We start from the raw sequence: 15,373 nt of genomic DNA on the forward strand, positions 1-15,373 counted from the left end.
CCTCTCCTTGATGAATACCGATGAAAAGTACTAGGGAAGAATGTCACCCATTTTCTGACTTAGTGCATAACTTTCCTTCTTTGTCCTTAAGTGGGCCAATCCTTTCTCGAGTTACCCTCTTCCTCTTTATATATGAATAAAAGGCTTTGGGATTTTCATTTACCATGTTTGCCAGCAATATCTCATGTCCTCTCTTAGCCCTCTTAATCCCTCATTTCAGATTCGCTCTACATGTCCGATATTCTTGCAAAGCTTCGTCTGTCTTCAGTCACCTAGACCTCTGTATGCTTCCTTTTTCCTTTTAGCTAGCCTCACAATTTCACCTGTCATCCATGGTTCCCTAATCTTGCCTTTTCTGTTCCTCATTTTCACAGAAACATGTCTCTCCTGCACGCGAATCAACCTCTCTTTAAAAGCCTCCCACGTATCAAATATGGATTTACCTTCAAACAGTTTCTCCCAATCTACATTCCGCAGATCCTTCCGAATCTTGGTATAGTCTGCCTTCCCCCAGTTTGGAACTCTTCCTTTACGACCACTCCCATCCTTGTCCATGAGGTATTGTAAAACTTATGGAATTGTGGTCACTATTTCCAAAGTAATCCCCTACTGTAATTTCACCCACCTGGCCGAGTTCATTCCCCAACACCAGGTCCAGTATGGCCCCTTCCCAAGTTGGACTATATACATACTGCTCTAGAAAACCCTCCTGGACGCACCTTACAAATTCTGCTCCATCTTGACCCCTAACACTGAGTGAATCCCAGTCAATGTTGGGAAAATTAAAATCTCCCATTACCACCCTGTTTCTCCTACACCTTTCCATTATCTGTTCACATATTTGTACCTCTATCTTACGCTCGCTGTTGGGAGGCCTGTAGTACGGCCCCAGCATTGTTACTGCATCCTTCCTATTTCTGAGTTCTGCCCATATTGCCTCACTGCTTGAGTTCTCTATGGGGCTCTCCTTCAGTACGGCTGTGATATCGTCTTTGACCAGTATTGCAGCTCCTCCACCCCTTTTACCTCCTTCTCTATCCTGCCCGAAGCAGCGATATCCTGGGACAACTAGTTGCCAATTATGCCCTTCCCTCAACCAAGTCTCAGTAATAGCAATAACAAGATACTTCCAGGTACCGATCCAAGCCCTAAGCTCATCTGCCTTATCGACTACACTTGTCGCGTTAAAACAAATGCACCTCAGGTCACCTGTCCCTTTGTGTTCATCATCTGTTCCCCGACTACTATTCCCTTTATTCACACCGACTCCATTATCTAGTTCCCTACAGGCTTTCGTTTCTACCTCTTTTCTGTCCAGTATTTGGTTCCCACCCCCCTGCCACATTAGTTTAAACCCTCCCCCACAGCATTAGCAAAAGCACCCCCAAGGATATTGGTTCCAGTCCAGCCCAGGTGTAGACTGCAATTTGTAATCGTCCCACCTCCCCCAGAACCGGTTCCAATGTCCCAAAAATCTGAACCCCTCCCTCCTGCACCATTTCTCAAGCCACACATTCATCCTGGCTATTCTTTCATTACTGCACTGATTAGCACGTGGCACTGGTAGCAATCCTGAGATTACGTCCTTTGAGGTCCTACTTTTTAACTTGGCTCCTAACTCCCTAAATTCTGCTTGTAGGACCTCATCCCGTTTTCTACCTATATCGTTGGTGCCTATATGCACCACGGCAACTGGCTGTTCACCCTTCCCCTTCAGAATGTTCTGCAGCCGATCTGACACCCTGACACATGCGCCTGAGAGGCAACACACCATTCGGGAGCCTCGTTTCGACCACAGAACTGCCTGTCCTCTCCCCTTACAATTGAATCCCCAATGACTATTGCCCTTCCACTCTTTTTCCTGCCCTTCTACACAACAGAGCCAGCCATGGTGCCATGAACCTGGCTACTGCTGCCTTCCCCTGGTGAGCCATCTCCCTGCAACAGTATCCAAAACGGAATACCTGTTTTGGAGGGAGATCACCGCAGGGGACACCTGCACTGCCTCCTTGCTCTTGCGCTGCCTTTTGGTCACCCATTCCTTTTCTCCCTCAGTAATCCTAATCTGCGGTGTGACCAACTTGCTAAACGTGCTATCCACGACCCCCTCAGCATCGGGTATGCTCCAAAGTGAGTCCATCCGCAGCTCCAGAGCCGTCATGCAGTCTGACAAGAGCTGCAGCTGGATACACTTCCTGCATGTGAAGGAGTCAGGACATCAGCCCTGTCCCTGAGCTCCCACATTGAGCAAGAGGAGCACCACACGGGTGTGAGATCTCCTGACATTGTTAAACTTAACTTAGATAAATGAAAAAGGTTATTGGCTCTCACACGATACATATAAAGAAATGTGAAATAGAAAAAACCTTACCTTTGATTTGTGCCGTCAGTTCATCAGCCTTCTTCCAAATGCTTCATGCATTCAGATACAAAGCCTTTTGGCCATTTTTAATTGTCTTAACTTCTCTACTGTAATTCGTTTAGCCTGTTGCCCCACTTAGCCTGTTTACGGTGTTTGCATTTTACTGCTCTTTAACCGCTATCCTTGTTTATTCGTTCCCTTGTCACCCTATTTCAGTTCCCAGCCCCTTGCCTTTGTAGTTTAAACCTGCTCCAATCACACTAGTCAGTAGTTTCGTAGATTCCCTAAAGTTTGGAAATCGGCCGTTCGGCCCAACAAGTCCAGTCCACCCATCTGAAGAGCATCCCACCCTGACTCATTCCCCTAACCTGCATTTCCCCATGGCTAACCCACCTAATCTAAGCATCTCTAGACACTACGGGCAATTTAGCATGGCCAATCCACTTACCCAGCACAGCTTTGGACGGTGGGAGGAAACTGGAGCACCCGGAGGAAACCCGCGCAGACACAGGGAGGTTGTGCAAACTCCACGCAGTCACATGCGGGTAGAATTGAACTCCGGTTCCCAGCACTGAGGCAGCAGTGCTAACATCTGAACCACTCTGCTGCCCCATTGCTAGTGTAGAATATTTTCAAAATGGAGAAGGCTTTAAAAACTGTGACAGAACACCAACACTTTACAGGAGAAGCACTGACCATGTTACATAGGGTGACAAAACGTTTGCAACCAAACCCACCAGCTTGGCGACCATGTCTATAACCTCAAATGTGAGGTTATCCACTTCCATAGCAAAAATAGGAAGGCAAATAATTGTCTGGCTGCAAATTGAGAGTGGAATGTATAATGTGCAAGGATTGCAATCTGCCAGTCCAATAACTGCTTCAACAATGAAAACCATGCCTTTGTGAAATCCTTTGACAATCTGTTGTACTACAAGCATATAGGACTGTACATCTTGCTTGAACTCTGAAGTCGTCAGCCGATGCAAACAGGTTCTGCAAGACCTCTGGGATGTTACTTATTTCTTACAGTCTAGGTTGTGTGTGGACCCTGTGGAGTCTCTGGAGAGGAGCTAAATGATTATTTCTCATCTGTTTTCACTGAGGAACAGGAGAATATTGTACAGGAGACGACTGAGTTAGGGGTTCGAGAATTGAAAGGATTAAGGTTAGTAAGGAGGAGGTGTTATCAATTCTATAAGGTGTGAAGGTAGATAAATCCCCTGGGCCAGATGGGATTTTTCCGAGGGAAGCGAGGGAGGAGGTGGTGGATCCTTTTGCCTTGATTTTTGAGTCCTCATTGTCTGCAGGTTCAGTACCAGAGGACTGAAGGATTGCAAATGTTGTGCCCTTGTTCAAGAAGGGCAGTCGGGAATACCCAGGTAATTATAGACCTGTGAGCCTTATGTCTGTTGTAGGAAACGTTTTGGAAAGGATTATAAGAGATAGGATTTATAATCATCTAGCAAGCAACAATTTGATTGGAGATAGTCAGCATGGATTCATCAAGGATAGGTCGTGTCTCTCAAACCTAATTGAGTTTTTTGAGAAGGTGACCAAGCATGTGGATGAGGATAGGGCAGTTGACATGGTGTACGTGGACTTCAGTAAAGCCTTTGATAAGGTTCCACATAGGCTGTTGGAGAAAATACAGAGACACGAGATTGAGGGAGATTTTAGCAGTTTGGATTAGAAACTGGCTTTGTGTAAAAAGGCAACGAGTGGTGGTTGATGGAAAATATTCAGCCTCGAGTCAGGTGACTAGTGGTGTGCCTCTAGGATCTGTTTTGGGACCACTGCTGTTTGTCATTTTTATAAATGACTTGGACACAAGCATAGGTGGATGGGTTAGTAAGTTTGCAGATGACACTAAAGTTGGTGGAGTGGTGGACAGTGTGGAAGAACGTTGCAGATTGCAGGGAGACTTGGATAAACTGCAGAATTGGGCCAAAAGGTGGCAAATGGAATTCAATGAGGATAAACGTGAGGTGATTCACTTTGGGAAGAATAATAGGAAGGCAGAATACTGGATCAATGGAAAGATTCTTGCTAGTGTAGATGTGCAGAGGGATGTTGGTGTCCATGTACATAGATCCCTGAAAGTTGCCACCCAGGTTGATAGTGCTGTTAAGAAGGCTGACGGTGTGTTAGATTTTATTGGTAGAGGGATTGAGTTCTGGAGCTGTGATGTCACGATGCAACTGTACAAACCGCTAGTGCGGCCTCATTTGGAATATTGCATGCAGTTCTGGTCACCCCATTACAGGAAGGATGTGGAAGCATTGGAAAAGGTGCAGAGGAGTTTTACCAGGATGTTGCCTGGTCTGCAGCACTGGCCTTATGAAGAAAGGCTGAGGGAATTGGGTCTGTTCTCATTGGAGAGGAGGCGGCTAAGAGGGGATTTAGTAGAGACATGCAAGATGATCCGAGGATTAGATAGGGTGGACAGTGAGAGTCTTTTTCCGAGGATGATGACTTCAGCTTTAACAAGGGGGCATAGCTACAAATTGAGGGGTGATAGATTTAAGACAGATGTCAGAAGCAGGTTCTTTACTCAGAGTGGTAAGGGCGTGGAATGCCCTGCCTGCCAGTGTAGTGAACTCAGCCACAGTAAGAGCATTTAAACAGTCCTTGGATAAGCATATGGATAATGATGGGATAGTGTAGGGGGAGGGGCTTAGAATAGTTTACAGGTTGGCGCAACATCGAGAGCCAAAGGCCTTGTTCTGCACTGTATTGTTCTACATTTTATGTTCTATACACTGGTCTCAACACACCTCCAACCTCGAGTGCCATTTCAATAATGTATTTCATGTTAATATTAGTAATAATTAAACATCAAACATGACAGCTCACAACCATCCAATTGTTTCTCCCAGTAGATTTTTTTTTATCACTGTACAACATTGTTGGGCACATGCTTAAAGTTTCAACTGTCCAATCGGGATAAAGCATCAGCAATTATGTTTTCCTCGCCGCACAATTTTTGCACTGAAAGATTGCAATAAAAAATTCCAGTGAAATGATTTCTGAGTTGCAATCTTAAATAGTGTCTTGATAATTGTTAATTGATTATAATCAGTAAGTTCCAAGGTCCCATTGTTTGCAAAGTGAACAAACTCGAAAGTTAGGCGTTTGAGTCAAGATCTGTAGCTCGGGTGCTGGTTGTAGATGGTTTGTTCACTGAGCTTGGAGGTTTGATAGCAGATGTTTTGCCTCCTATCTAGGTGACGTCCTCAGTGCTGCGGAACCTCCTGTGAAGTGCTGTTTTCTTGTGCCGGTTCAAATTTATATTGTCTGGCTATTATTTGTATTTGCTGCTTCTGGTCTTCGTGGCTTGGCATTCATCCGCAGACTCCATCAACAAATACATTGAATTAGACCCGATAATGTGTTTGTTGATGGAGTCTGTGGATGAATGCCAAGCCTCCAAGACCCGATTATACCAACGACTACAACACACAGCCGGAACCAACACAGACCAGAAGAAGCAAAAACCAGGCCGTGTAAATTCAAACCAGCACAAGACAACAGCGCTTTGCAGGAGGTTCTCAAGGTTTGAGGATATCACTTAAGGGGATGAAATGTCTGCAATCTAACTTCCCAGCTCGGCAAATACACCTGCATCTACAAACTTGTAAATGTTGGAGGTGCCACCCTGCAAATGACTCCTTTTCTATAGTGCAATTTTTTTTTTTCTGTTGTTCATTCAGCTGCTTCGAAAGATAATTTTGTGGTTTTTCCATTCCAGCTTTGTCATCCTGTAAGAGAAATGCCCAATCCCCCAAAATCCCTAGCATCCACTGGTAGTTTAAGCGGTTTGCTAAAGCTTGACGCAATAAATAGAGGTTTGTTTCAAATGGCTTTCAGCTTTTATTGTTCACTTGTGGTTGGGGTGTTCTGAAATTCTAATGGCATAATCTGACATTTGTATAATCTGTTGGGTATGGTAAGAATCAAAACTTCCTTGGGCATTGTAGTCAGTGGTACCTGTCGGTATCCTTTTAACAAACCCAGTTTTAGAAAAAATTGTACGATATCAAACTCATCAATTGAATCTTCTAGCTTGTGAATAGGGTAGCAAACTACCTTTTGTGACTGCTTTTCTTACAGACTATACTGACATTGGTCACTGTGAAGATAGCTTTGTAATTGCAAATTTTATTGCATTCAAATTAGACTATCTGTGTCCCTAAAATAACATTCTGGATTAATAGTGCAGAGATATTGCCTTGGCACTGTTACTCTCCCAAACAATGAAAAGATTAAGCCACTGATCATTTATATGCTGGGATAACGAAGTGTGGAGCTGGATGAATACAGCAGGCCAAGCAGCATCTTAGGAGCACAAAAGCTGACGTTTCAGGCCCAGACCATTCTTCAGGCTTTCTGATGAAGAGTCTAGGCCCGAAACGTCAGCTTTTGTGCTCCTAAGATGCTGCTTGACCCCTGTGTTCATCCAGCTCCACACTTAGGTTGCTGGAGAATCCGAGATAACAAAGTTCCCATTATCTCTGATCATATGCTGTCTGAATACGATGTATTTGAGTTTTCTTAGAAGGAGAGAACAATCTTCTTGAAATGTACACATTGATTGCTATTCGTTCTTAACTGTCTGTCTTGTCATGTTTTTCTCACGCTAATTGTTCTGTCTTTGTATTATGATACCTCCTCCCAAAATTTGCAGCTCTGTGCAACCCTTGGGTCTTTCCTGGTTCCTTTTGCATATCTCATCGTATTGGAGCTGTCTGGTTCGCTCACTGCTGCACTGCTTGCTGCTGTTCTCCTGATCTTTGGTGAGTTTGTTACTGACATTGTGCAGCATACTCTGATCATCTACAGCCATGTAGCATGGTTTGACAGAAGTGTGTACTGTTACAGACATGTTGAGTATTCCAAGTAAAAGATATGTCAAATGTAAACTGCAAAAATGTCTCCTGAAGAGACCTCAGAATTTGCCTTTTGAATTTTGAATAGGCCACACTTGGAGTATTGTGTTCAGTTCTGGTTACCAAATTACACGAAGGATGTGGAGGCTTTGGAGAGGATGCAAAAAATGTTTATCAGAATGCTGCGTGGATTAGAGGGCATGAGCTATAGGGAGAGGCTGTTAAAAACGTGGTGGTTTTCTCTTGAGTGGTGTCCCCTTAGCCTCCACTTAATTTTGTACTCTTCTATCATAACATGCGTAGATAGGGTTGAGGGTTAGAATCTTTTTTTTTCCACCCCCAGAGTTGAAATGTCTCATGAGGGGGCATGCATCGAAAGTCAAAGGAGATGTGAGGGGCAAGTTTTCTACACAGAGCAGTAGGCATTTGGAATGTGCTTCCAGGGATGGTGATGGAGGCAGATACGATAAAGACATTTAAGAGACTTTTAGATAAGCTCATGAATATGTGAGGAATGGAGCGATGTCGACCCGAAGGAATGCAGAAGGGACTAGTTTCATTTGGCGTCGTATTCGGCACAACATTATGGGCCAAAAGCTTGTTTCTGTGCCATGTTGTTCTGTGTAAGGATGAGTGTCAGAGATACTGACACTCTTGTGATTGACTGACTGTAGAATGCAGTACTATAAGTCAAAGATTCATCTAAATAAATAGACGGCTTGATGGTGAGCTGTGTGGAGCTAATTCAGTGACAATTAGAATCAAGCACAATCCTGAAGAAACTCACTTGGAACTGTCGTCTTTGAGTTGGGCGCTATCACATTTACTTAATGATTCAATAACAAGGGTACTTCATTTTTTAATACCTCTCAGTACTTGACTGCGTAAAATTAATTAAACTGTTAGCCAGCTTCTGTTTTTGAAACTGTTAGTTATAATTTCTGTGAGCATTCACTGTGTCAGAGCATTAAGTAGCCTGATTACACTCTTGTGGACTGCTTTGAGTTTTTTTTCCTATGTTAAAGCTGATATATAATTCAAATTATCTGTTTTATTATTGCAATACATTCTGAAGGTTTATAAGTTGCCAAAAAGTGATAATGGAAGGCTTGCATATTGAAACCTGTCAGAGGGTTACAGAATCACGTGAAGTGCTCTGTTCTAGGCAGTGTCAAGGTTTTCCCTCCCCTGTAGCTACATTCTCCCAAGTGACTATTGAGTAATCTGTCACAATCTGAATTTCAGGCTTGTTGACAGATTTTTGGGGAGTTAGTCAATGCCAAATATCAGACTCTGATCCTGTTGCAGGGGGGTCGGTGTCCATATCGGTCCAGTTCAGCTCGTGGTCAGTGATGACTCAAAAGATTCACTGTTTATTTCTCTTGGCAGATACTGGCTATATTACTATTTCGCAGTATATCCTGTTGGATCCAATTCTGATGTTTTTTATTCTGGGAGCAGTGTTGAGCATGCTCAAGTTCAGTGCTGTGAAAGACAGGTAAGAGGCTGAGATTTTGAGAATTGAGGTGTTGATGTGCTGGAAGCTTTGCAGGTCATCAAAGGGGTAATGGTGTAAGTTGTTGGGAATACATTTATGGGTAGTGACAATTGGAAAACCAAATTTTTTGGTTGATTTCTCTGGAATGAAAAAGTCATGACCAGAAGAATTGGGGATTGTCTGTTTCCAGAAAAGCCATGAGACTTGCCTAAATTAGCTTTTAAGAGATGGTGACTGTTTCATTGTCTTATTTCTTATTTAAGGGATTTGCTAGGGACCTGATTCCGTCCAGCAACAAATGCTGGACTTTTAGCTTATGCTTTGCTATATATTTGCGTCATGATGTGAAGGTGTCAGTGTTTGGACTGGAGTGGACAAAGTCAGAAGTCCTATTACACTAGGTTATAGTCCAACAGGTTTTTTAAATCTCCAGCTTTCGGAGCCCTGCTCCTTTGTGTCCAACTCTATTCTTTCCACCAGAGTGTGTAACTTCATACTTTCCCACCTTGCAATGAAGTCTTTGCAGGTAACACCAGCCGCATGCTGGCCTTTTTCCCATGACCCTTGTCCCCATTCTCTCCTCTCTGGTCCGGTATCAAGCCCACATAGAACATAGAACACAGAAAAGTACAGCACAGTACAGGCCCTTCGGCCCACGATGTTGTGCCGTGGAATATTCCAAATCCAAAAATAAAATAACCTAACCTACATTCCCCTCAATTCATTGCTGTCCATGTGCATGTCCAGCAGTTGCTTAAATGTCACTAATGACTCCACTTCCACGACTGCCACTGGTAAACTATTCTATGCGCTCACAACTCTCTGGGTGAAGAAATATTTTTCATATTTTCCATGCAGATTTTTGTGCAGCAGTGAACAATGGTCAGACCTTGGAACTGTGTGCATGTACATTTCATATACTTGTTCACACAGTCACCCTAAAGTTCTATTGTCAGCCAGCACACCCATCTTGTGTCTATTCGGTAAATAACATCAGACTTGGCCTTGTACGACCAGAAGATAAAGGAGCAAGATAAGGCCATTTGGTCCATCGGTCTGCCATTCAATCATGGCTGAAATGCAGGAGAATGGGTTGAGAAACCTTTCTATGTAACCTTTACTCGCTTAACTAATCAAGAACCTTTTTTAAATAAAAACTGAAAGAACTGTGGATGCTGTAAATCAAAAATGGAAGTTGCTGGAAAAGCTCAGTAGGTCTAGCAGCAACTGTGAAAAGAAATCAGTTAACATTTTGAATTGGGTGACTCTTCCTCAGAACAGAGAACCTACCTTTCTCTGCCTTGAAGCTATTCAATGACTTTATCTCCACAGCCCTTCCCTTCTACGGCAGCAAGTTCCACAGATTTGCCAACCTCTGGCTAAAGAAACTCCTAGTCATTTCAGTTCTAAAGGGCTGTCTCTTCAGTCTGAGTTCTAGCCCTTTTGAAATGAATGCTGCCATTGCATTTGGCTTCTGAACTGTCAGATAAACCTGTGTATTAGCCTTGATTTCCGAAGCCTTTCCAAAGTATAAAAAATGATGTCCAACTCTATTCTTTCCACCAGAGTGTGTAACTGCATACTTTCCCACATTGTATTCCATTGGCCACTTCTTTGCCCACTCTCCAACCTTTGGAAGTCCTTCTGTAGCCTCCCTGCTTCCTAAACACACACTCTACCTATCTTTGTGTCATCTGAAACTTAGCAACAATGCCCTCGGTTCCTTTGTCCACATTGTTAATACATAATGTGAAGTGTTGTGGTCCCAATGCTGACTGCTGTGGAATTCCACCAGTTACCAGCTACCATCCTGGTAAAGATTTCTTTATCCCTATTATCTGCATCCTGGTCAACCAGACCCCTCTCTGACGCCAGTAGATTGCCCTAGTACCTGTGTAGCACCTTGCAAATGTTTGCTGGGAATCCAATTACATTATATCCACTGGCTTTCCTTTATCTAACTTGTTCATTACCACCTCAATCATGACCTTCCCTTTTACAAAGCCATGTTGACTAAGTCCTGGATGGGCAAGACATGCTGCTGAACTAGAGACCCTCACGTCCTCTGGACAGAATTTTTGTTTTAAAGTCCTCTGGGATCCTCCCTGACTCTAGTGATTCCTGGCAAATTTCCTTTGTCTCCTTCAGAACTGTTAAGTGTGGTGCTTCTGGTTTCTTTTGATTTATTACTCATGTCTACTGAGGAACCATGAAAAACGTTGTCTTAGGCAAACTGTACTATACAAGTGCATTAGGGTAACAGAATAGAACGCAGGATACAATGTTAAAGCTACCAAGAAGGTGCCGAACGAGATCAGCATTAACATTAAAGAGGCCCATTCATAAGTCTGATACCAGTAGGGAAGAAGCTGTTCTTGAATCTGTTCATACGTGTATACAAACTTTTATCCTCTTCTGCTGGGCAGAAGATATAGAATGAGCATAACTGGGTTGGAAAGGCTCTTTAGAATTATAGAGCTATACAGAATGGAAGTAGACCCTTCAGTCCAACTCATCCATGCCGACCAGGTATCCTAAATTAGCCTGTTCCCATTTGGCCCATTTCTCTATAAACGAGAGGGTGGTGACTGATGCCATTTGCCCCAAGTGCTATATCCAAAGGTTATGGGAGAAAAGCAGGATTAGGTTATTGAGTTGGATGATCAGCCATAATTGTGAAGAGTGGCAGAGCGGGCTCAAGGGGCCAAATAGCCACCTCCTGCTCCTATCTTCTATGTTTCTACGTTGAACACTTCCTATTCATGTACCCATTCAGATGTCTTTTAAATTATTATGTTGGTTGCTTTCCCAATGCATTTGGATGTATAGATGAAGTCAATGGATGCGAGGCTGGTTTGCATGATGGACTGTGCTGCATTAACAACTCTTTGTAGCTTCTTTCAGTCTTGGGAAGAGTAGTTGTTGTACCATGCTGTGATTCATCCAAATAGGATGCTTTCTGTGGTGCGCCTATAAAAGTTAGTGGGAACCCTTGTGGACATGCTGAATTTCCTTTAGACTCCTGATGTTGTATGCCGCCTTGACCATACTGCCAAGGTGGGTAACCAGGACGGCTTGTTGGTGATCGTCACTCCCAGGGATGTGATGTTCTTGACCACCTCCACCTCAGCACCATTCATACATACAGTGGCGTGGCCTCCTCTCCACTTCCCGAAGTCAATGACCATCTTTATTTTGCTGACTTTGAGGGAGGGATTATGGTCTTTACATCACGTTGTTGAGCACTCTCTATTTCCTTCCTGTATTCTGCCGCGTCGTTGTTTGAAATCCGACCTACAGTGGTGTCATCAGTAAATTTATAAATGGAGTTAGGACAGAATTTGGCCACACAGTCATGTGTGTTTAGGGAGTATAGTAGAGAGCTGAGTACGCAGCCTTGCGGCATGCCAGTGTTGAGGATTATTGTGGAGGTAGTGTTGTCTATCCTTGCTGGCTGTGGTCTGTTGTTCAGAAAGTCAAGAATCTAGTTAGAGAAGGGTTCTTTAACCACCTTGAGACCTTTCAGTTTTCCCAGCACTTCTCCTTTTATTGATAGCCACTGCACACCTCTATTCCAACTCTTCTGAAGCTCCGGTATGCTACTGGTGTCTTCCACTGTAAAGGTTGATGCAAAGTACCTGTTCAGTTCCTCCTCAGTGACTACTGCAGCCTCATTTTCCAGTGGTCCGATGTCCACTCATGCCTTTCTCTTACCTTTTACATCTTTTTAAAAAAAAACTTACGATTTCTTTTATATGACGAGCTAGCTTAAGAAAATATTTCATCTTCTGCCCTTATATTGCTTTTTTTAGTTGTCCTCTGCTTGTTTTCAGAGGCTTCTCAATCCTGTGGATTCCCACTAATCTTTGCCACATGATATACTTTCTCTTTTGCTTTTATGCTGTCTCTGACTTCACTTGTCAGCCATGGGGTTGCCTTGTCCTCCTTTTTGTATGTTTGTCCTTCCTTGGGATGAATTTCTGCTGTGCGTCCTGACCAGTGGTGTGTCACAAGGATCAGTGCTGGGACCCAGTGTTGTCTGTCATTTTATATGAACAATTTAAATGAGAACATAGAAGGCATGGTTAGTAAGTTTGCAGATGATACCAAAACTGGTGGTATCGTTGACAGTGAAGAAGATTTCTAAGATACAACAGGATCTTGATTAACCAAGCCAGTGGCCTGAAAATGGCAGATGGAGCTTAATTGAGATAAATGCAAAGTGTCGTGTTTTAGTAATATAAATTGGGGCAGGACTTGGACAGTTAATGGTAAAGGCCTGGGGAGTGTTGCCGAACAAAGAAACCTAGGTTACAGGTTCATGTCTCCTTGAAAGTAGTGTCACCGGTAGACAGGATAGTGAGGAAGGTGTTTGGCATGCTTGCCTTCATTGGTAAGAGCACTGAGTACGGGAATTGGGAGGTCATGTTGCAGCTGTGCAGGTCATTGGTGAGGCCACATTTGGAGTACTGCATACAATTCTGGTCACCCTGCTGTGGGAAGAATGCTTTTAAATTGGAAAGGTGCAGAAAAGATTTACATGGAAATTGCAGAGATCAAAGGATTTGAATTAAAGCAGAGGCAGGATAGGCCAGGACACACTCTCTTCTCTTGAGTGTTGGAGGCTGAGGGGTGATTTTATAAAATCATGAGGTATTGATAAGGTGAGTAGCTGAAGTTTGTGGTTTTTTTTTCATGGGGTAGGGGAAAACTAGACAGCATAGGTTTAAGATGAGAAATATTTAAAAGAGAACTGAGGGGCAACAATTTCAAACAGGGTGGTGCTTGTATTAAATGAACTGTTAAGAGGATGCGATAGAGGCGAGTACAATTACAACGTTTAAAAGACATTTGGAAAGGTACAGGGATCTTGGACTAATTCAGTAAGGGAACATGGTCGGGATTGATGATTTAGGCAGAAGGGTCTGTGTTTCATTCTGTATGACTCTAACCCCTGCCATTGCTTTGCTTTACTTCTGGCTGCCCTGTTAGGGTCCCTTCCAATTACCTCTGACTAGCTTCTTCCTCGTGTTTTTGTAGTTAGCTATACACCACGTTATTGCTATAGCATCTGATTCCAGCTTTTTCCCCTCAAACTGCAGGGTCATTTTTATCATATTATGGCCCCTGACCCGTAGAAGTTCCTTTACCTTAAGCTCCCTAATCAAATCTGCCTCATTACACATTACCAAATCCAGATTTGCCTGTTCCATAGTGGTCTCTACCTTGAGATGCTACAAAAAAAATTTCATAGACATTCCACATTTTTTTTTCTGAAGAGATCCACTACTAATCTGACTTTCTCAGTCCACCTGCATATTGAAGCCCCCCTTGTTTGTTGTAATCATGCCTTTTCTATCCTGTGATTTATTTTTGTCCCCACATTCTGACAGGAAGTGTGTACATAACTCTGATTAGGGTCTTTTTTTCATTTCCAGTTCCTCCAGTTTGTCCACACAGATTCTCTGCCTTGTGACTCTGTTACTTTTTGCTACTGATTTCATTCCTTACTAATAAGGCAACTCCTCCCCGTCCATCTGTCTGTTCTCTCAATAGGATATGTATCCTCGAATATTAAGTTGCCAGCCCTGATCCCTTTGCAGCCACATCTATGATTCTTACAACATTGCACCCACCAATTTCAATCTGTGCTATAAGTTCATTTACCTTATTTTGTGTACTATATGCATTTAAATACAACACTCAGTCCTGCATTCTGAGCTCCTCTGCTCATAGTTATCCCTTTATCTGCTGTGCTTGAGGTTAGAGTCCTGAGTCCTTCTACACTGTCTCCTACTACCTATTCTGGAAACTTTAATAACGCCTGCCAAGCCCTCCTTCCCCTTTTAACTCTTCCCATAATTTCCATACAACTGAACCCCCTACTGTTTATTTTAAAGGCTTATCCACAGCCTTTTTATATGATTCGCCAGGACTCTAGCCCAGGATGATTCTAGTGGAGCCAGTCCCATTAGAACAGCTTCCCCATTGCTGGAGACATTGTCCCATGAATTCGAACCCATTTCTGCTAAAACACCTTTGTGTGCTCCCAGTTTTCATTCTCCCGAAGCTTTGTATCATTAGCTGCTGTGAATATGTTACTGTTATCACTTCATTTTTTTAAAAATTCACCCTGTTCAGAAATGTTTGTACACAACTCCAGAGCAAGTGAGACGTGAACTTTGGCCTCTTGGCTCAGAGGTAGGGGTGATACCACTGCATCAAAAAATCCCTACAGCTGAATCCCTGGCCCTTTGCCAATTATAAAATGCCAACTTGAAATAAACTTCCAAGGTTTATGGGAATAGAGTAGAAGAAGGAGACTGACTGCATGGGTTTACAGAGATTGCATAGACTCTGAGCTGAATGGCCTCTTTTTGAGTCGTGATGACTCGACTCTGACCTTTGCTTTTAAAGATTTGTTGGCTGTTTTTTCTCAACTGTATCATGTGGGTTATATTGCCTGTCCTATTATCCTCACCACAAAGTATTACTATCAATTTTTCAGTGTTAGATTTTATCCCATGTATTTGGCTGTCTTTGTTTTGTCATAGAACATAGAACATAGAACAATACAGCACAGAACAGGCCCTTCAGCCCTCGATGTTGCACCGACCTGGGAAC

At 43.1% G+C, this 15,373-nt stretch overlaps 1 protein-coding gene across 5 annotated transcripts in view; it reads left to right on the plus strand.

The window, feature by feature from the left end:
* pomt2 (protein-O-mannosyltransferase 2) overlaps positions 1-15,373 on the plus strand; it is a 171,769-nt gene that overhangs the window by 18,312 nt on the left and 138,084 nt on the right. For all 5 annotated transcript variants that reach the window (XR_009446209.1, XM_059648869.1, XM_048537901.2 and 2 more), the window contains exons 4-5: positions 7,050-7,158; positions 8,641-8,749. Coding sequence is in view for 4 of the 5 variants with exons in the window: in XM_059648869.1 (XP_059504852.1) it covers positions 7,050-7,158; positions 8,641-8,749 (218 nt within the window). In the remaining variant the exon portion in view is untranslated. The remainder of the gene's footprint in view (positions 1-7,049; positions 7,159-8,640; positions 8,750-15,373) is intronic.

Source organism: Stegostoma tigrinum, chromosome 10, assembly GCF_030684315.1.
Source record: "Stegostoma tigrinum isolate sSteTig4 chromosome 10, sSteTig4.hap1, whole genome shotgun sequence".
NCBI classification, from domain to species: domain Eukaryota; kingdom Metazoa; phylum Chordata; class Chondrichthyes; order Orectolobiformes; family Stegostomatidae; genus Stegostoma; species Stegostoma tigrinum.